This window comes from Lutra lutra, chromosome 3 (genome assembly GCF_902655055.1).
Source record: "Lutra lutra chromosome 3, mLutLut1.2, whole genome shotgun sequence".
NCBI lineage: Eukaryota > Metazoa > Chordata > Mammalia > Carnivora > Mustelidae > Lutra > Lutra lutra.
Window position 1 is genome coordinate 94,471,574 of NC_062280.1, and position 21,343 is coordinate 94,492,916.

Consider the following 21,343-nt stretch of genomic DNA (forward strand, 5'->3'; position numbering starts at 1 on the left):
ATACAGGATATTGATTTCAAAAATATTTTCCATTTCTATACAAAGATTTTATACAACCTTCCCACAAATTATATTACCACTGTAAACCTAAGTCTCCCTTCCTAATGTTTGGAGCCATATAACATATTCCTTATCCTCATTTTCTTTTTTAGCTCTGTAAGCCAAAATACAAGTCTAAAGTATCAGAGTTTAGCTTCAGAGAATATTAAGTGGAACCATTCTATTTCCGGAATATTTATTTTCCCATAGTCACGTTATGTTTCCATTTAAAAAAATAAAGGCAAATGTATTAGATTTTTAGAAAGGGTGTTTTGTGGGGGGGTGGGGGGTGTGTTTTTGGTTTTGGGGTGTTTTTTTCGGTCAGCTTTGGAAGAAGAACATGACAAAAGAACACCTCATCTTTGGGAAAACAGAAAAGGCAAAAACAGATCATCACGAACAGAAACGAAATTACACAGTAGAGCTGAGTTACTAAGATATAATTGATTCTGCCAGGATAAAAATGGAACAGAACCAAGAGATTATAATGAGAATCATTTTGGTACTAAAGAAGACCCCTTTAACAATGGGTGTGCATTCAAATCCTAGTTTGATCATTATAGGCTCATTTTCCTTGTTCGTGTTCCCATGATAAAGGCCTTAAGAGAAGCACTGGCATTTTAAATTGCTCAGTCTCACTTGCTTATTTTTTTTCCCCTCCTTCTTAGGTAAAATTATATTCTTATGTTATTAGAAGAATGTTTTGGAGAACATGTACTGTGACTATACAGTGGCCAATACTGAAGGCAACATTGGAGGATTAGGGTATTGAGAGGGGAAGAGGAATTACCTGTGGGCATTTGCTCCAAGGTCCCCACTCAGACATGACACATTCACTGGGACACAGAAGAGAGCAGGACTGGGTTTCTGGGGGAATTTCATCCTGGCTGCATAGGCTATTATCCACAGCTCCCCCTTCACTATCAGCAGCATTCACACATCTGCAAGGCAAGATCAAGGTTAAAACAGTGGAGACTTAAAACAGTGGAGAGTAAATATAAAGTAGTTATGATACGCCATAGTTACTTACCAAAGAAAATTAAATGTAAAAAAAGACTGGCAGAGAAATCAAGGGGGAAAAAATTCCTTCTTCAGCCAGTTGACCTTTATTGAGTGATAACCTTTCAGTTAGCAGAGCAAGAGAGAACAACGGGAAGACTAGAGTCCACTGGCATTTTTTAAACAACTCTCCATGTCAAGAGACCTACGCTATTTTTACTCAGGTCCAGCACAGAGTGAATTTTCTCTTTACTGTAACAAATCTTGAAGGCTCTTCTTCTCTGAATGAGTTCATCACTTTGTAACAGTGAGAGCCTTCCTAGTTCCTGAGACTCTCTTAGACCTTTCCTACACTTGTATCTCAATTCATCCAAACTTCCCTAATCTCTGTCCAACACATTTAAGGTCATGGCCAAGGAATGTGAAACATAATTGAACATGTCTTTCTTTCAGGTATTTTCTGCATTTCAGTATGGAATTTTGGTATCATAAACCAAAGGGCAATATGTAAGCATTTTCATGTGCCACTTGAACACAAGGTATACAGACACTTGGCCTAATTTGTATTGGCCTTTGAGATAAGTGCTGGCTAATGCGAGATAAATAATCATGCTATTGATTCAATCAAATCAAAATCAAAGTGTTAAGACCACTATATATCCATCAAAATGGCTTCAGTAAAAAAAAATATGGAAAATATCAAGGGTTGGCAAGTACATGCAGCAACTATAACTCTGCTTACTCTGCTGGTTGGAGCATAAACTCTTTGGAAAACTAGTTGGCAGTATCCACTAAAAGGCAACATATACGTAACACATGACCCTACAATTCTATGCCCATTTACATACACAAAAGAAATATGCACCAAAAAAGAAAAAAAAAAATGAAAGAAAATATTCGTATTAGCACTATTTGTAATCATCCAAACCAGAAATAGTCCAAATATTCAACAATGTCAACAGATAAATATATTGTGGTAAATGGTGGGAATGTAAACTATTGTGACATGGTAAAACATGAGTGACATTCAAATATTCAATGCTGTACAAAAGAAGCTAGACACAAAAGAATACACTGTATGATCTCATTCATAGAAAGAAATAGGCAATATTCATCCTGCTGTCAGAAGTCAGAACAGTGGTTACTTTTGGGGGAATGGTTACTTACTAGGGGCTTAAGGCAGCCCTGGTAATATTTTGTTTCTTGGCCTCTGAGTTGGTTACACAGCTGTGTCCCTGTTGTGAAAATTAAGTTAACCATACTCTATGAGTGGGTATTTCTCTATATTTATATTAAATCTCAATTAGAATTTTATGTTTGAATTATCTTTAAAAAATGCTTAAGAAAGACTAGCTACATGCAAGCCTCTTTTTCTAGGTGTGGGATACAAGCTTAGTATTTGTTAATAATGATTCATTCAGTAAATATTGTTGAGGACCGACTGTGTACCGGGCCCTTGCCTAGTTGCTGGGGTACACACCAAAAAAAAGAGAGAGAGAAGATCCCTGTTGTTATGACACTTTTCTTCTAGTGATAAATAATCGAAGTGAAGGTGAAAATGACAATGACAATGAGATAAATGGTGTCATTTGCTGATCTGATCACTTGAAACACGATGCCACAGCCAAGGAGTAAGCATTTTAAGACAGATATGATGGAGAGCTATTGGTGTCCCCCAAATCATGCTAAGCTAGAATGAAATATCCTATGCATTATGAGTTTCTTTTATACATATAATTTTTTTTTAAAAGATTTTATTTATTTATCTGACAGAGATCACAAGTATACAGAGAGGCAGGCAGAGAGAGAGAGGGAAGCAGGCCTCTTGCCGAGCAGAGAGCCCGATGCGGGACTCGATCCCAGGACCTGAGATCATGACCTGAGCCGAAGGCAGCGGCCTAACCCACTGAGCCACCCAGGCGCCCCTATACATATAATTTTTTTAAAGATTTTTATTTATTTATTTGACAGAGAGAGATCACAAGCAGGCAGAGAGGCAGGCAGAGAGAGAGGAGGAAGCAGGCTCCCTGCTGAGCAGAGAGCCCGATGCGGGGCTCGACCCCAGGACCCTGAGACCACGACCTGAGCCAAAGGCAGTGGCTTAACCCACTGAGCCACCCAGGGGCCCCCATATAATTTTTTTTTTTTAATTCAGGAAAATTGCAGAGTAATCTATTACCTTGTACAAAACAAAGTAACCTTTATGAGCTTGACTTGGCAAAGTAATGAAAACCTGTACATTGTATAAACAAGGTTAACATAAAATGCTAGAAGATGTTAAGTAATGTCTTCTAATGTAAGAAAGCATGGTACAGAATCATCTATGGACTTTAATTTATTTTGTGGTAATAGTCAATAGTGGAAGGAGGGACCACAAAATAGCTTATGCGTCTTGTTCTGGACAAACTTAAAAGCTGGAAATTGCTTTCCTTCTTGCCTGCACACTCTGTTGATGTTCTTTTATTATTTCACTGAGAAAGAAGACATAGACTTCTGGTCAGTGGTGTCCAGCTGAATGTACGCACCAGTCTTTGTTCACTCTTAATATACCACAAAAACAATCGTAAAGTCATTTGTTACAAAAAAACAGAAAAAATCCACAAAGAAAACTCAAAAACTCAAGGTGGGGGGAAAGACATTACCCTACAAGGACAAAGAACAAAGACAACAAATGGAAAATAGAAAAGCTGAAATACCAACACTCAAGGAAAAACAAAGAACGCAACTCCATTTATACCATAGAAAACATAAAAAATTCAGGAGCTTGTGTCACCAAGTACTTCTGGAAATGTGAATAAAGGTGATACTGAAAAATTGGAAGATATACTGAAAGTATGTTTAAGAGGTACCTGGGCCCTCAGATCTCCCATAATCCACAGGGCTAGGTGATGGCCCCTCCCTCACTTCTCCCCTCCCCACCCGCCCCCCTCCCCCGCAGGTAACTGAATGTTTATTATTTGGAGAGGGTCATAAAAATAGTCAGTCTTTGGACTAGAGAACACAGCTAACTTAAGGATGAGAACATCATACTGAAAACAAGGGTTTGTGTACAAGTTAACACACTGGAAGGACTACCACAAACCTAGTGGTTTAAAGAACAAAAACTATTTTACAATTCTGTAGTACAGAAATGCAACACGGATCCCACCAAGGTAACATCAGTGCCTTGGTAGAACTGGATTTCTTTTCTGGGGGCTCTAGAGGAGAGACTACTTCCTTACCTTTTTCCATATTCCAGGGAATGGCCTCTTTCTCCACTTCAAAGCCATCAGACTTGCATCTCTCTGTGCCTTGCATCTCTGATCACATTTTCCTTTTTCTCTCCCATTTCCCCTTTCTCATTTAAGAACACTTGCAAATAAAGTGTCCCTGCCCACACAATCCAGGTATATCTTCCAGGCTCAAAATCCTAATCTAATCACATCAGCAAAGTTCCTCTTACTATAAAAAGTAACAGATTCACAGATTTCAGGGATTAAAATGTGGACATCTTTGGGGGGGAGACAATTCTGTCTATCACATCAACAACCTTCTTTCATTAGGTTCCAAAAACACTGGCTGCTAGTATTATCTATTTCACACCTGATTTATGAAAAGACTTTTCTGGGGGTTCTGATAAGCCCAAGAGTAAAGACTTAAAAAGACTAAAATTGAAGGTATTCCCAAACAAAAATGCCCCTGCAGTTACATATCCTGGATCATCAATTTCCATCCTATCTCCCCTCAACTGTCACCTCATTTCTACTGAAAACTCAGTACAGAACTGTTTTGAAGCATATTTGCGATTCCCAAGCCTTCCCCCTATTTCCTTCATGACTCTCTCTTGAATTTCATTTAATCACACTTTTAGTACCTTTCCAGAGAAACCTCTTATCTGGGTCATTAACAGACTCCCCGCATTGCCAAACTCAATGGTCAACTGTCATCTTAGTAAATTTCTGAGAACCTTTTGAAACAACTGATGACTATCTTTTTCTTGAAAATCCCTCTTGCCTTCCCATTTTCTTGCTTTTCCTCATTCTCCAACACCTCTTGCTCAGTCTCATTTGTAAAGCCTTCCTTTGCTATCATCCATGAATATTAGAGTTCCCCAGGGCTCAATTTCTTATGTCTTTTTTTATCAATATATATCAAATGTATAAGCTGTTGATGACCAAATTTATACCACTGTCTCTCTCTGAACTCCAGTCTGTTTTGTCACAGTTGGAAGGCAAATTTAATGTGTTCAAAAGCTAGCTTTTGATTTTCCTCTCTAACTTGCTTCTAATATTTCTCATCTCAACAAATGGCACCATCATCCCTATGATTGTTAGGCACTGAAACCTAGCGGTCATCTTTGATGCTTTTCTTTCTTACATGTTCTACAATCACTTTATAAATAAATCCTACAGTCTGTGCCTTCCAAATATAGTCTGAATGTGACCTTCTCACCACCTTCATTATTACCAAGCCCAGTCCAACCATCAGCATCTCCCACCTGGAATTTTGGAATGTCTTTGAAATCTTCATCCCTGCTTCCATTTATATATCCCAAAATATACCCCTTCTCTACATCCAACAAGGTCCTTTCAAATGTAAATTAAGACCATGTCATTTCCTCTGTCTCAAACCTTTCATGGCTTCAAGTTGCAGTTAGAAAAAAATCCTTTTACCTTGTTTTAGAAGATTGTGTGATTTGAGTCCCGGCATCAGCTATACAGAACACTTTGTTATTCATCTTGTTATAAAAAGCCAAGAAGATTTCTGCTTTGGATACTCTTTCTTCCTGGGATTTCTTTCAGTAGTTCTTTATATTCATTCAGGTCTCTCATGTTATTCTCTGCTTGGATATTTTCCTGGCCAACCTCTCCAGTCTTCTCCATCAATCCAACCCAATTTTATTTTTTTCTTGGCATTTCATAGCAAAGGCATTCCATTACATTCATGTGTTTATCTTTTTCTCTGCCACTATAAGTTATTTGAGGATATAAACTTTTTTGTCACTTTTTTTATCCCCAGTGCCTAGACTGCCTGATAAATAGAATATTTTTTGAATTAATAAATTATTGCAATCCAAGATGAACCATAAGAATGTCCTCCAGGTTTGAAGTTTCAAGAAAGAGGATAAGCTATTTTGTTCATTACAACAGTGTCTTATTAAGACCAATAATAGTTTGGAATGCAAAATACCTAGAAAATCTACTTCACATATTTAAATGTGATCATACACACAAAGCCTGCCACAACAAAATATCACAGACTAGGTGCCTTAAACTATAGAAAATTATTTTCTCACAATTCTTGAGGCTCCACGTCTTAAGAGCAAGGTGCTGGAAGGGTTGGTTTCTGCTGAGACCTCTCTCCTTGGCATGTGGATGGCTAATGAACGGTGTCTTTATTTTTCATTTTCTTTTTTTTTTTTAAAGATTTTATTTATTTATTTGACAGAGAGAGATCACGAGTAGACAGAGAGGCAGGCAGAGAGAGAGAGGGAAGCAGGCTCCCTGCCGAGCAGAGAGCCCGATGCGGGACTCGATCCCAGGACCCTGAGATCATGACCTGAGCCGAAGGCAGCGGCTTAACCCACTGAGCCACCCAGGCGCCCCTATTTTTCATTTTCTTATTTAAATTCAGTTAGCCAACATATAGTACATCATTAGTTTCAGATGTAATGTTCAATAATTCATCAGTTGCATATAAAACCCTGTGCTCGTCACACCACATGCCCTCCTTAATGTCCAATCACCCAATTACCCCATTCCCCCACCCACCTTCCCTCCAGCAACCCTTTATTTGTTTCCTATAGTTAAGAGTCTCTCATAGTTTTTCTCCTTCTCTAATGACTTCCCATTCAGTTTTTCCTCCTTTCCCCTATGGCCCTCTGTGACCTTTCTTATATGCCACATGAGTGAAACCAATTATCTTTCTCTGATTGACTTATTTCACTCAGCATAATATACTCCACTTCCATTCACGTTGATGTAAATGGCAAGTATTCATTCTTTCTGATTCATTCTTTCTGAGTAATATTCCATTGTCTGTGTGTATGTGTATACACACTCACACACACACACACTCACCCCACATCTTTATCCATTCATCTGTTAATGGACATCTCAGCTCTTTCCACAGTTTGGCTATTGAGGACATGGCTGCAATGGACATTGGGCAGCAGGTACCCCTTTGGATGACTGCATTTGTATCTTTAGGGTAACAATCTAGTAGAGCAATTGCTGGGTTATAGGGTAGCTCTATTTTTAACTTCTTCTTTTTTTTTTTTTTTAGATTTTTATTTATTTGACAGACAGATCACAAGTAGGCAGAGAGGCAGGCAGAGAGAGAGAGGAGGAGGAGGCAGGCTCCCCGCCGAGCAGAGAGCCCGATGTGAGGCTCGATCCCAGGACCCTGGGATCATGACCCGAGCTGAAGGCAGAGGCTTTAACCACTGAGCCACCCAGGCGCCCCTATTTTTAACTTCTTGAGGAATCTCCACATAGTTTTTCAGAATGGCTATACCAGTTTGCATTCCCACATGCAGAGTAAGAGGGTTCCCCTTTTTCCATATCCTTGTTAACATTAGTTGTTTCCTGACTTGTTAATTGTAGCCATTCTGACTGGAGTGGGGTAGTATCTCATTGTGGTTCTTATTTGTATATCCCGGATGCTGAGAGATGTAGAACATTTTTTTATGTGTCTGTTGGCCATCTGGAGGTCTTCTTTGGAGAAATGTCTGTTCATGTCTTCTGCCCATTTCTTGACTGGATTATTTGTTTTTTGGGGTGTTGAGTTCAATAAGTTATTTATAGATCTCAGATACCAATCCTTTATCTGACAGGTCATTTGCATATCTCTTCTCCCATTTTGTAGGTTGCCTTTTACTTTTGTTGACTGTTTCCTTTGCTGTGAAGAAGCTTTTTGTCTTGAAGTCCCAACAGTTCATTTTTGCTTTTGTTTCCCTTGCCTTTAGAGACATATCTAGCAAGAAGTTGCTGCAGCAGATATCGAAGAGGTTACTACCTCTGTTCTCCTCTAGGATTTCAATGGATTCCTGTCTCACATTTAGGTCTTACATCCATTTGGAGTTCATCTTTGTGTATGTTATAAGATAATTGTCCAGTTTCATTCTTCTACATGTGGCTGTCCAGTTTTCCCAGCGCCATTTATTAAAGAGACTGTCCATTTTCCACTGGATATTCTTTCCTGCTTTGTCGAAGATCAGTTGGCCATAGAGTTGAGGGTCCATTTCTGGGCTCTCTGATCTGTTCCATGATCCATGTGTCTGTTTTTGTGCCACTACCATACTGTCTTGATGATTACACTTCCTGTGTCTTTACATGCTCTTCCCTTTTTATGTGTCCTAATCTTCTCTTTTTTTAAGGACACTAATCGATTGGATTAGGGCCCATCCCAATGACCTCATTAACATTAATTACCTCTTTACAAAGAGCCTATCTCCAAATACAGCCTTATTTTGAGGTACTGAAGGCTACGACTATAATACCTAGATTTTTGGGGAACACAATTCACCTCACAACAGAGTGATATTCAATAGCTGTATTATTTGTATTATATCAAGCTCTGTAAGTTTGAGCTACGTATGGCTTAAAGGCCTTCTTATTTAAATATGTTTTTCCTCAGTCAGCCTGCCATAATTCTGTCGGTAGCAATTTATTTTCTTAAAGCTTTCCTTTCTCTCCTGAGATTTTGCTGAGTACTGCTAAGAAGGCCTGGCAAGGATGAGAGTGGGAGTTATCACAGCTCCTCCTCTTGTTAATTGATAAGCTAGGTTGATTAGTCATTTCCCAAAACCATGAGAATAAGACGCAGGAGACATAGATTTTGAAGAGAAAAAGGTCTGTGACAGCATGAGCCCAGTAGTACTCAGAGGAAAGAGGAATGAACAAAGTGACAGAAAGACAGTTTGTCTGTCAGCCATTTGCTTGGGTTGATGCTAGTTTCACCAAGAGCTACTTCTTCCAACATGTCTACCAGTGATTTTGCAACACTGGGACTAAGTCTCGGAAATGATGTATATATACCAAATTACTGAATAAAATAAATTCACTAATATTGACTAACAATCAAATATATGAGTAAGCTCTGACTTAAATGACTTCACTCTAAGTTAACTGAACAGGGAGTTATAGGATTTGAGAACTGTCTGTCCATTTGAAATGGAGCTTCCTAAATCCCACAAAATGATACTCTTGTGTTCATGCAATTGAATAGTTGACTAAACTATATTTTCTTCTTGATTTTACAAACTAACCAGTGTTTATCATTAATATTTTAGTTTTCACTTATTCAATCTAACATTTATTACCAGGATCCTTAATTGATAAAGAAATTAATTCTTTCCAAATCATTGTTAAAGAGGCCATTTAGACAAACTCGGACCAAGTGTTTCTTTTGCTTATTACTGCTGTATTTACAAAACAAAAAACTTTAAACAAGATCCCTCTATAAATAGCCCAGAATTCACTAAACTCTGTCAGAGGTGCACTCCTTTTATATTAAAAGTCATCACTACAGTTCATAAGCATTCTCAGAATGTAGTTTCCAAGACCAGCTGTGAGGGTTTAAATTGACCTTTCAACATACTGACATTCAAAATTAAGACAATGTCCATCAACTACACTACCCACAGAGCAAAAAAGAGACATGATATCATAGCCACAATCTCCAGATTTGTTAACAGTTATGGCTATGCGTCAGTTTGAATCAGTGAAGGGATACCAGACTGCTCCATGCAGTTAGCTTTCCCACTGAAGTCATTTGCGGGGAATGGCAGAGATTGTGACTGCACTGCAGAGGACATCCCACTGTACATGGGGCAGTTAAGGCATCTATACTTCTATAGATGCTTAATGATTAGCAAAAGCCAGAGTATGCAGCATGAAAATCAGGGTGCACTTGGATAAACAACACTCTGGTTTTTTATAAAAATGTGTAAGTTCCACTGCCCCATTTCCCAAATGTGTCCATTTCCACACACCTGATTTTCCTAGATTGCGTTCCTCCTCCACAGCGTAGAGACCTCAGCTCATTGTGGATTTTGCATGGAGACCAGTGTTCTACCACCCACAAATACTGATTGCATTCACTGTAGCATGGGACTGCCTCATGCACCTGTCAAGAAGAGGAAATGAAAAGAAAAAAATTATGTGGAACTATCCAAGTTATATAAAAAGAGCCTATCTTTTAGAAATGCCTGCTGAACATAACCCAAGAACTATACTCTGGCTAAAACAGCCAAATTATACTCCCAAAAGCAAGATGTATTTGGCTTCTCTGAAATTACTGACTTGCCTAAAGAAACATACAGGGGAAATCAACTAAGACATGATGGTATGCCTTCACAGAGGAGAACAAAAGACAGTCATTTCCTACCACTGAGAAGAGGAATTCTATTACCATTTCATTTCCTCAAAGACCTCACACAGCCATCTATTAGATGGTCCAGCTCTCAATTATACGGCATACTGTATTATCAGATGTACTTTGAGATGTCAATTGAAATAAATATATGTAAGGAAAATTTACTCTTGAATATAAGAGGACCTTAGAATGCATAAGAAAAGTGGTATTATTTGCACCGGAAATTTCTTTCTATGCCCCCAAATGATCAATGGTAACAGGCAATCATTTAGCCTCCTGGGTATTGTGGCTTCATATGAATTTAGCTATTTGTAGGATGTAGGATGTTTTCAGAGCACAGCTATAACACACACACACACACACACACACAAGACAAACACTGCTAGACTGTTAGAAGCCGGGCATGATTGATTACTGACTGTGAATATTTACAATTTTATGGTAAAACCAATGATTACAGTAAATGAATTCTTAGGTTACTTCCTATGCACTTGTTGGGGATGATTTTTTTCACCTGGAATTGTATCCCATTGGGTACTCAATTGAGTTTGCCTCCCTTTTAAAAACTGAATTTAAAATGCATTACTCAATATAGAGCACAGCCCTCTCCCTCAGTAAGAAAATGTTTCATTGCATGATAGGTTACTCTAGATCACAAAGATGATTCTAGTATAGCCTGCTGATGAAGACTGATTCAACCTATTACCAAATTGGTTAATTAATGCTTTTCCTTTTAAATAAGAACTTAAGCTCGAGTTCTTTTCTCCCATTGCCTTTCTAATTCCAAAAAATTGTAAATGATGACTAGGCAGTGCTATCCAAACAGAACCATTACTTGCGAGTTTCCACTAAATGCGAGGGAAAGCACTATGTAATGGGATAATCAGAAAACAAGATTGGAGTACTGTCAGCATGTTAGATGGAAATCAAATGAGAAAAGGTTATTTGTGACACTACATCTTAGGAATCACAAATAATGTCAGAAACTTTTTAACTGTGTCGTTCTATATGGCTCTCTCATGTGAGCACATAAGGAAAAGGAAAAACCACAAAGTGAAAAATATGTGAGGGCAAAATGAAAGGAGATGGGAAAATAGAAGTAGAAATGGGTGCAGGAGAGTAAGGAATTAAGTAATAAAAGAAGCACATTTCATGCTGTGAATGCTGCCAAGAATGGAATGAAAGGTTTGGAAGCAGAACCTACATTAGAATAAGGAGGTAATAACTTGTAAGGGAGAAAAGTCTGCCTGACTCCTAGCATGGTAGAGGTAAGAGAAAAATCTACAAAAATGAAAAGACATGACCCCAGTGGAACAGACACCTGGAAAGTGAGCGGATGACAGCTGCGGGTTTAGCGAACTCCACTCTACCACAAAAATGAGCACTTAACTGAATTTGTGGGCTCGTTCTATAAACTTTTCAATGTGTATCAGATAATTTAAATAAAGCTCTTTGGCTTTCATATGAGATACATGAAAGTCTGCCAAAGCACTTGGTACAGACAGGGGGTAGATGGAAATATTCATTAAAAAAGTATTTTCCCATGCCTCATGCATAAATTTGAAGGCAGATGGATGGAGTATCCTGAGAGGGACCTATTTTTCTGAAGTTACCCATACTAAACAGAGCTTACATGTCCACCCTACCTCCTACATAAAGCCCAAAGACAGCCAGAAAAATGAAAACCTGTGTAGTTTCATGTTGCTCTGATACACACATTTGAATGTCTGGTTGTATATTTGATTTATTATTTTTACTCTTTATGCTATGCAACTTATACCTAAGCAGAGTAGCTAACCTCAGTGAAAAGTTGCTGGAAGATAGGGAGCCTACCTATGTAGGAAGATGTTGACTCACCCTTTTAACTAATGGGTGTAAAAAAAAAAAAAAATACCTCTTAAAAAAGATTCACTTTTTTAAGAATTTACTTGGATTTACTTGATTTTTTTTCCCCCACACGTGTATGTTATTTTAATATTGCTCATATTATTACTTCTAGATGGTAAATCCGTACCCTTCCTTCAAAGCCCAAGTGAACCCCAGCACTTCCACAAGGCTTTTCCCATGACCCCTAATTGACATGTTTTGGTACAACAGTCTCCGTTTAAAGCAGACTTGTAGTCAGATTATAACAAGATGCACTTGTATCGGGGCTGGGACAGTGCTGGTTGTTAGAACCTCATTGTGTGTTGCTGGGGGAACAGACACATTTAACTCTTAGGTCTTTCCTATTTCTCACACTGCTTTAGCTCTTTTTCTCACCTTGGTCTTAATGTCTACTTTTTACTTTATATAATAAGTCTACTTTTTTACTTTAAATAAAACTGAGAAAACAAGCTCAAGGAAACACAGTTTGTACTTTTCACACCTAAGGATGCTTCTAGTCCTAACCAAAGTCAGACCCAGATAAGCAGCATTTGTTAGGCGACCACTTAAAAAGACTCTTGAGTCTTAGGCAGGCAGAAACCTAGTTTCCATGATGTCTGTATTTCACAAGACATGGGGGATGGAGGGGCTTCAATAAGTACTGGTTGAATTGAAAGGGACCCAGGTTGCTAAATGACCTTCACACAATTCTCTAGAGAACACAGGTTCCAAACAGAACGTGTAAGGGGTATTTTACAAAGCACAAAGGACAGTAAGAGGGAGCAAAACCAAAAACCTTTTCTTTCCACCATGGGGCTGGATGAAGAATAGCAATCACTGTGCCATCAAAAGGTGCTGCTTGATGATTTTGTTATAGGAGAGAAAGGCTTTTCCTTAAGAATTGTGAGAACAGTCTCCTTAGAGTCCTTGTCCATTAGGTATGGAATCTTATTGAGAGGATTGAAAACACCCACAAGAGGCAAAAAGTGCAGCAGGCATTCAAGAATAAAAATTAACTACCCAGCTGGCCAATTTCTTCTCCTGTCAGTCCTTTATGTTCTGGCTATTTCATGTTGCTATTTAGTTGGTGCTTATTATAGTTTTATAATGGAAATGTGTTAAAGCAAGGACTTTATCAAGGAATCATATGGAAATGTTCTGAAGGAGAGAAATGAGCCATGGGAAAGTTAAATGAAAATCATTCGTAAATGGCACAAATTAGAAAGAAAAAACAGGGTCTAATAGGGCCATAGATGCTAAAAATGCTACTGAAAAATCTAAATCCTCTGAGAGAGGCAACATTTCCTTCTCTTAGTAATGAGTTCTATTTATTACTTCTTCAGTGGGGAATTGTGTTTTCATAATTTTGCTAGTTCCAGAGTCATATCATAAACTCATTCATTGAGTCGGTCTTTTAATATTTATTAAACAAGTCTCTGCTCGTTGTAATTGATCATTTTAATTAAGTACTATTTCCTGATACTCATCTCCAACTATGGCAGACTTCCCTGGCATAAACTTGGAAGCAAGGTCGCTGTTGAGCTCAGCAGATGTTACCACTGCATATCAGAGTCCTAGGGTTCAAGGACTCAAATAAAGCAAACAAACAGTAACCACAATAAAAACAAAAATAAAGAAAGGAAAACTCATAACTTCCAGTTTTCTATACTAAGACCCTTTTCTCCAGTGAATCTGCAATCAACACCCGTGCAGAAATCTTCAGGCTGAAGACTTGCATGCTGCGCACTGCGGTAACTTGGTAGAACTTGACAAAAGCCCATCTAGGACGAGAAATTCCTGCAAATCTGAGCCAGGGTCTGTACCATTGGAAGGTGAGAGGAAATGGTCTTTTGGGAGTGGTGAGATCAATAAAGCGCTAGGGGTTCCATTCTCCCTCAAATGTTATAAGCTTTTAACATAAGATGTACAAATTTGCCTCAGGTCTAGGACTCTCATGTCTTAATTCAAAGAACAACCCCCCACCCTGGCCCAGCCCTTCTCTAGTTGTCTGTTTCCTCTCTTTCCTCCTCCAGGGTTCACACTTCCTCTTCGGAAGGGTCCTCTATATTAAACCCTCCCTCAACCAAACTTTGCCCCTTTTCTCATTCAGTCAGCACTAAATTATGTACTCTTCCAATATGAATGTCTGCATGACTGGAAAGTATCACATTTAGGCAAGTAAACTTTTCTTCCATTTGTGTTAATCATGCATTTATACCGGTCTGTATAAATATAATATATGTGGTGCTAAATTTCAGTCCTCCTGCAACTGTACCCACTGCTTTACCATGTGCCCATCATTGGCCCCTGGTTATCAGTGACTCCATATGATGCTGTGTAGAACTTTAGAGCTTGTATAGGACATGTCATGCTTCAGGTCTTAATCATCAGGATCATTTGAGTTACACAAGGTTATAAGAATCCCTATTTCTAGGTAAAAATAAAGAGAATCTGAAGATGCTTAGTCAGTCATTCATGACAGATTCATGACAGATGAATGACTAGAGTCATGCTCAAATGGAGAATTCAGAATCCCACTCTGCTGATGCAAACAGTGCATGAGTTTTGCCTGTTTAGCTTGTTTACGCACATTGTCATGCTCAGAGAATATCTTTTGAATGAGGAAGATAATGCTAATATTTATCAATTCCTAAAAAGGGAAAAACAAGAACAAGAACAGAATTTTCATAGATGTCTACAGAGTAGATAATGTCTATTAATATATACACATATCGTATACATTATATATATATATGTGTGCGTACACACACACTATGTAAACAACTGCACAAGCAATTCATCCCAAGGCTTCAGGTATGGCGTCTTTTTAGAATTTCAAAAAAACTAGGAGGTATCTCAGAAAACTTACTTTCATGTTCAAAGTAAGAGCAGGCCTGAGTCCTTTAGATGGTTGCAATTCCTTGTGTGAATGGGGGGGGGGTTAAAAAAAATCCACAACTGTTTTTAAATTGGTATCTATGGGAAAACCATTGGGCCCATCATTTGCGCAATGTGTTGCTCAACAGGGCGGCATCTGAACTCAGGTGTTTTCTGGAAATCTGAAATAAAGCAATCTATACCTGTGAGGCAGGCAACTGTCAGTTCCAACCTCAATGTTCAAGTCTAAGGCCCTGGCTGTCTCCCTCTTCCGAGACATTTTTCTCACCCTGGCTTCTCTAGCTACATAGCAATTGAAAAGATTTCCTGAGCATGCCCTGAGCTTATCACCATGCCAGGTCTGTGAGATTCACCAGTGGTTTTAAATATGCATTATAGGTTTTCTCTTCAGTTTCACACTAAAAATTCTCAAAACAAACCTCATAATGCTTCATGAGTCTTATTTGCAAAATCTGGAGACAAGTTGTTGAACTTTAAAGCCAATGGGAAGTTTATTAGAAAAGTAATGGAGGGGGCTACATTCCTCATCTTCTAACAGGACAGTAGCTTTCGAGCTGCATGTACAGACTCTGATAAATGTAGTATTGTTCTGAGGGACCCATAAATCCATTCGCAAACCAAACCTTGCCTGTAGTCTCAAAGAATAATATAATCTCAGACATATTGTCACCACTGCTCGTCGAATGAATGTAGGCAATACTGTGATTAATGAAGTTTTAATTTAACTTGAAAGCACTGCTGAATTTGAAATTGCTCATTAGAAAGTTTCTCAATCCAGGCTGGCTAACGATGCAAGATCCTTACAACAAAAACGCAGGGAACTACTGCCTTTACATACAAAAAAGAGAAAAAATGGACTAACAATGGACTATGCCTTGAAATCATATTACTGTTTCTATTTTGACAGAAGATATGTTGTACAAAATAGTTTTCTAAAGTGGACATAGAAGAATATTTCTTATTGAGAAGGTCGTAACTCCAGATTTTTCCCCTTTCATTTTTTTAATGGGCTAAAGCACTCAACTCCTTACCTTCAGCCTGAATACCACTGATGATCTTTAAAGCACAGTGTCATCAGAATCAAGATGAATAACCTCTCACAGCTAAGCCAGCTCTGTCATTCATGCAGTCCTATTTTCCTCCCCATAGTAGGGGTGGAGGGGAGATTGGTATGGGTACAAAGACTGAATAAGTTGGGACCCAAGCCTTGCATATACTTCTTCCCCCTTCCCCATGTTTCTTGCCTCCTTCAAGGCTATTACACATAGCCTCAACTTTACAGAAGGTATTTTATAGTGGGGAGCCACTAAGTTTTCATGTAAACACCATGGTTAAAGCTCAGTTATCTGTGCTAACGGAGTTTAGATTATTTGTCATGGCAAACAAGTAACAATGTCTCAGTAGTATTTTGTTGTTTTTTAATCCATTATACTGTATTTCCCTGGTAGCAGACTTATATTTCTTCCTGTGCGTGATTTAAGTGACTATGAAACTACAGTCTTTTTTTTTTTTTTTAAGATTTTATTTATTTATTTGACAGAGAGAGATCACAAGTAGACAGAGAGGCAGGCAGAGAGAGAGAGAGAGAAGCAGGCTCCCTGCTAAGCAGAGAGCCCAATGCGGGACTCGATCCCAGGACCCTGAGATCATGACCTGAGCCGAAGGCAGTGGCCTAACCCACTGAGCCACCCAGGTGGCCCGAAACCACAGTCTTAAAGTGAACTGCATGGTAATGGACAATCAACAAAAATGATGATTGCAGAGATCCTATGCAGTGCATGATATTCTACAGTAAAGAACTAATACACACATATATACACGGGCACTGATTGGACTCCCCCTCTGTGCCTGCTATGTGGTACAGAATTGAGGGAACACACTGACATAGACCAGTTGGGGCAAGTTGAACTATAAGGCCCACACTCTGTACCTTAGTACAGAGGTTTACCTATGTAAACAACCATAAAAGATAGAATGAGAGGGGAAACTCACTCCACAGTTGGACCGACTTTTTCAACACCCTGGGAAACACCACCCACTGCCATGCTGTGCGATGATAAAAAAAAATCAGATGGGATTCTGTAGATCACTCATAGCATGCCAGGACTATGGTTATGGTGGTCCATCAGATTTTCATAGAATAGACTGAAGTTATCAGTCACACTGAAGTGGGGGAAAAAAATACCCATGTTAATGTCATGGATACTTCCAGAAAACATTGGAAGAAGTGAACTAATAGCCTTTCAGAGAAGAAGTTATGAATGAACCTTGAGGACGTTACGTGAAATACACTAATTACAGAAGGACAAATACTATAAAATTCCACTTATATGAGATATTTCAAAAAGTGTAACTCATTGAAGCAAAGAATAGAATGGTGGTTGTCAGGGCTGAGGGAGAGGGAAATGGGAAAATGTTAAATAATGGTATAAAATTTCAGTTATGCCAGATGAATAAATTCTAGAGATCTGCCTATAACACTGTGCTTATGGAGAACACATTTTAAGTGTATTATACACTTAAAAATTTATTAAGAGGGTGGATCTCATGTTAAGTATTTTTACCACAATAAAAATGTATTAAGAATTTTGAAAAGAAGTATGTGTCTCAAAGGCTTAGATTGCACCATGGAAACCTAACTCGAGAAAAAAAGATGTCTGCCCTTACCATATACGAGATACTAGGAGTCTGGTGCAAAGATTTGGTAGGTAAATAGATGGATGGATAGACAGATGGAGAGAGAGACAGAGAGAGTGAGTAAGTTTGTCACTTATCTGGGTCACAGACTACGACCACCAGAAATCAGGGGAGAAAAGAAAACTTTCTTTCTCTGAAGACAAGAGTCTGAAATGGAAACTCCTGCCTTTTGGCAGGTAACAAAAGTTTTACAAGTTAGAGGCATAAAGCAGGGATGAACAGATCTCAGTTCTTAGAAACAGATGTCCTAAGAGCATGTAGACCAGAAAGGTATATGGTACTATTTAGGGTTTATCAAAAAAGGTAAGAGAAGGGGTGTGGCCTGAAGCTTGCAACTCATTATCTAAGTGTCAAACAGAAATGAAAGCTTGGGGGAAATTCTTTATTTTCCTTATTAGCCTTTGATGGGACAGAATCCTGTACAGCTAGCTCCCACTTGTTTTCAGTAGTTGAGACCATCATGCTATCCCTACACTCTAGATACATACAACTGTTTCTTCACTTACTAAATGCAAGGAGCCTATGGAAACATGCCTAGGAAATCAATAGAACTTGGGTGATAAAAATGTAATTGTATAAAGAAGCGGTTTAATCTAAGTTGCACACCCCTTAGGCAGAGAAATCCTACGCTTGTGTGGCCAGATCCTCCGATACAAATGCACAAAGAAGAGCCCTAGTTAGGATAATCTAATAGGAACTACTTCAGATGAGAGATTTGCTAATCAGGCAAACAACCCAAAATGTAAATATAATTCTCATAAACTGTACACAAGGGCCCCAGTACATACGAGATGAAGCCTGGAGACTGTAGCTAGCTGCAGTAAAGTAAGTAAGTAAATGGGAAAATGTGATTAGATAGAATTTTATTTGTAGACAATGGGAGCCAGTAAAATCTCTGAGATTTATATCAAGAGAAAAATTCCAAGTAAAGTTTGGGGAACATTAGTCACCTCAATGGGAGGGAGATGAAAGTGCTGGAGAGCTCTGAGAAAAGCAAAAATGGCAGCAGTCCCAGTAGGAGGCTACAGTTTGGGAATAATGATCTTCTTAACTTGCTATTTCCACAAAGCTTCCAATAGAATGAGGAAGAAGAGACACCAGGATTTGGAAGTGAAAATGAAAGAGACAACCCAAACATCAGTGCTACTTTTTCAAATCATTTAAGATTAGTGTATTCTAGAACATAGGAACACATGAAAGATTTTTCTTTTTCACTATGAGAATTGTGAAGAAAAAGACAAGGCATCAGTTTCCCAGAGCCCTAAATTCCAGGAAGCATTGCTAATGAGCAGAACAGCAGAAACTCTTGGGTATTTGCCCAGAAAACTTCTCATAACATATTTACCATCTTATTTTGTCTTAAGTTGGCTTAGTTGGGATAAATCTGATGCCGTATATGACCTGAAAAGCAATCTGGTCTTTGGAAGGTTTGCTCAGAACTTAGCAATACTCACAGGAGGCAAGCACAAAACTGGCTTCTAGCACCACGACTAAAAGGAAAGCCTCATAATTGGTGTTGCACATGCATTGAGAGCTCTAGGCCCATCAGGCTATAGTCTTTTAATCATTACCGCAAATAAACCTTACCTACTCTGAAATGTATGGGGAGTTCTCACCTAGCACTATTTCAAAGTCAATCAGGAAGTCAAAGAGAACAAAAGGGGCCATCAAAAATTTAAATAAAAAAAAGAAAAGGATGGCCATTTTTTTGTTCAGTAAAACCAATTTAAACCAGAAGGAACAACATAAGAAATGCTGACTGAAAACTCCATTCCCAATTTGGCTAATTTCTAAATGATCCTATCGTAACAGGCAGAGGAGAGGAGGAGATCACTGTATCTTTTCATCCAACAAAAAACAGATACAATTATTAATTCCCTATAGGTTGGAGCCAGAGAAATAATTATAAAATGCCCCTAAAGAGACTTTTTGCACAGAGGTTATGTGTTATACACATACACAGAGCGATCTTTTTCTTCTGTACATAACTGTGTAAAGCAGTAGTTCTCAGACTGCATTGGGCTATCACAGTTTTCCCTGTTAAAATCCAAGGCCAGGCACAGCAAAAAATGGCTTTTTAAAATATGAACTCTCGATGTGAGTCCTCCCATAAGAAACCCGATGTGTTGGGGACACAGTTAAAGTGAAACACAGAGCCACACGTGATGTTTATAACCCAGGATAGCACAGCCTGACCTTTGCAGAACTGAGAGGCAAGATTGATTGGATAATGGAATCCCTGCCATTCACTTACATGGTGATAAATTGGGATCCTGGCTCCGATTTCCACCCCAGTTTCATCAGTCGGAGGCTCTTATTAGGGACTAATTGGAAGCTGCTGCTTTAAGGAATAAAGAGTATCTTGTTGCAAACATTCTTCCTTTGAGGCAGACAGTGAGGAAGAGACAAGGATGGGGGCAGACCTTTCTGGTTCTTCACGAAATAAAAACAGAAGATGATAGCTGCAGGAAAATGATCATTTAAGGCAGACCTTACCTGGCCTCCATTTTAGTAAATTTTATTTTGACCAAAGGGAAGGCAGCTGATGTTAGGCAGGAGTCAGGTGTAACAAGAACAAGTATTACTATATACAACACAAATAACGCACCTATTCCTGGGTACTTAAAACATACAGGTTATTTGAAAAATCTGACAGTGGAGGTCTTAAAATGTGCTACAGAATGATCAGTTAATCCATTTACATAAAGCAGACACGTTCCTACAAAGCTGGCTTAGATAAAAAGACAAGACATAAATAAACCTGTACGTATGCAACCAATGGCAGCCTTTCTGGGATCTAAAGTTATTTTGTGTCCCTGGTTCATACTTTGTGCTTAATAGATGTATATTGGCATAAATATGAAAGAGTGCAGAAATATTTCTCTGAGCTTGCTTCCTGAAGAGTATATACCTAGATCAAACCATGAAGCTAAAAGTCTTGCCCTCTTTATAATAAATTTTACAGGAATTTTAAAATTATGTACTAATAATTCAAATCTAACTTGCTTGTAATTGTATTCTGGTCCCAAGATTTGGAAGTAGATACCCCAGTGAATCCAGAGCCTTACATGTTTTTACGTTTATGTGATTTCAAAATTCTCCCATTTCTAAATTCCTGATCTCTGAATATAGCTCTAGAAATTGGAGAGTGTTCCCCATTTCTCCATTCCAATTATGGATGCCTTGAATTAAGAAACATACAAGCTTCTAAAAGGATTGACTTTGTTTTCCCTTAAAGGTATGTAATATTCAAGGTGGTCAGCTCTCACCATCCATGGCTAAAGGCAGACTCTGCTGGAGTTAGCCAGGCTCATATTGACTACTTGATCCCTCAAAAGGTGGAGGTGATACCCTGCGCATCTCTTGCATTGCACATAGCAACTTTCAAGTGCAGGGCCCTTGACAGACTCATAATAAATTCCTGTTGAACTAAACTACAGGAAGTATAGGATTTATGGTTCTAGATCTGAGCTGGCATCTCACTTGT

The 21,343-nt window shown here is 38.6% G+C and overlaps 1 protein-coding gene across 1 annotated transcript in view; it reads right to left on the reverse strand.

The window, feature by feature from the left end:
- Positions 1 to 21,343, reverse strand: part of THSD7B (thrombospondin type 1 domain containing 7B) — a 742,649-nt gene that overhangs the window by 90,395 nt on the left and 630,911 nt on the right. The window contains exons 15-16 of the mRNA XM_047722487.1: positions 10,013 to 10,146; positions 830 to 980 (exon numbers count right to left, since the gene is read on the reverse strand). Of these exons, the coding sequence (XP_047578443.1) occupies positions 830 to 980; positions 10,013 to 10,146 (285 nt within the window). The remainder of the gene's footprint in view (positions 1 to 829; positions 981 to 10,012; positions 10,147 to 21,343) is intronic.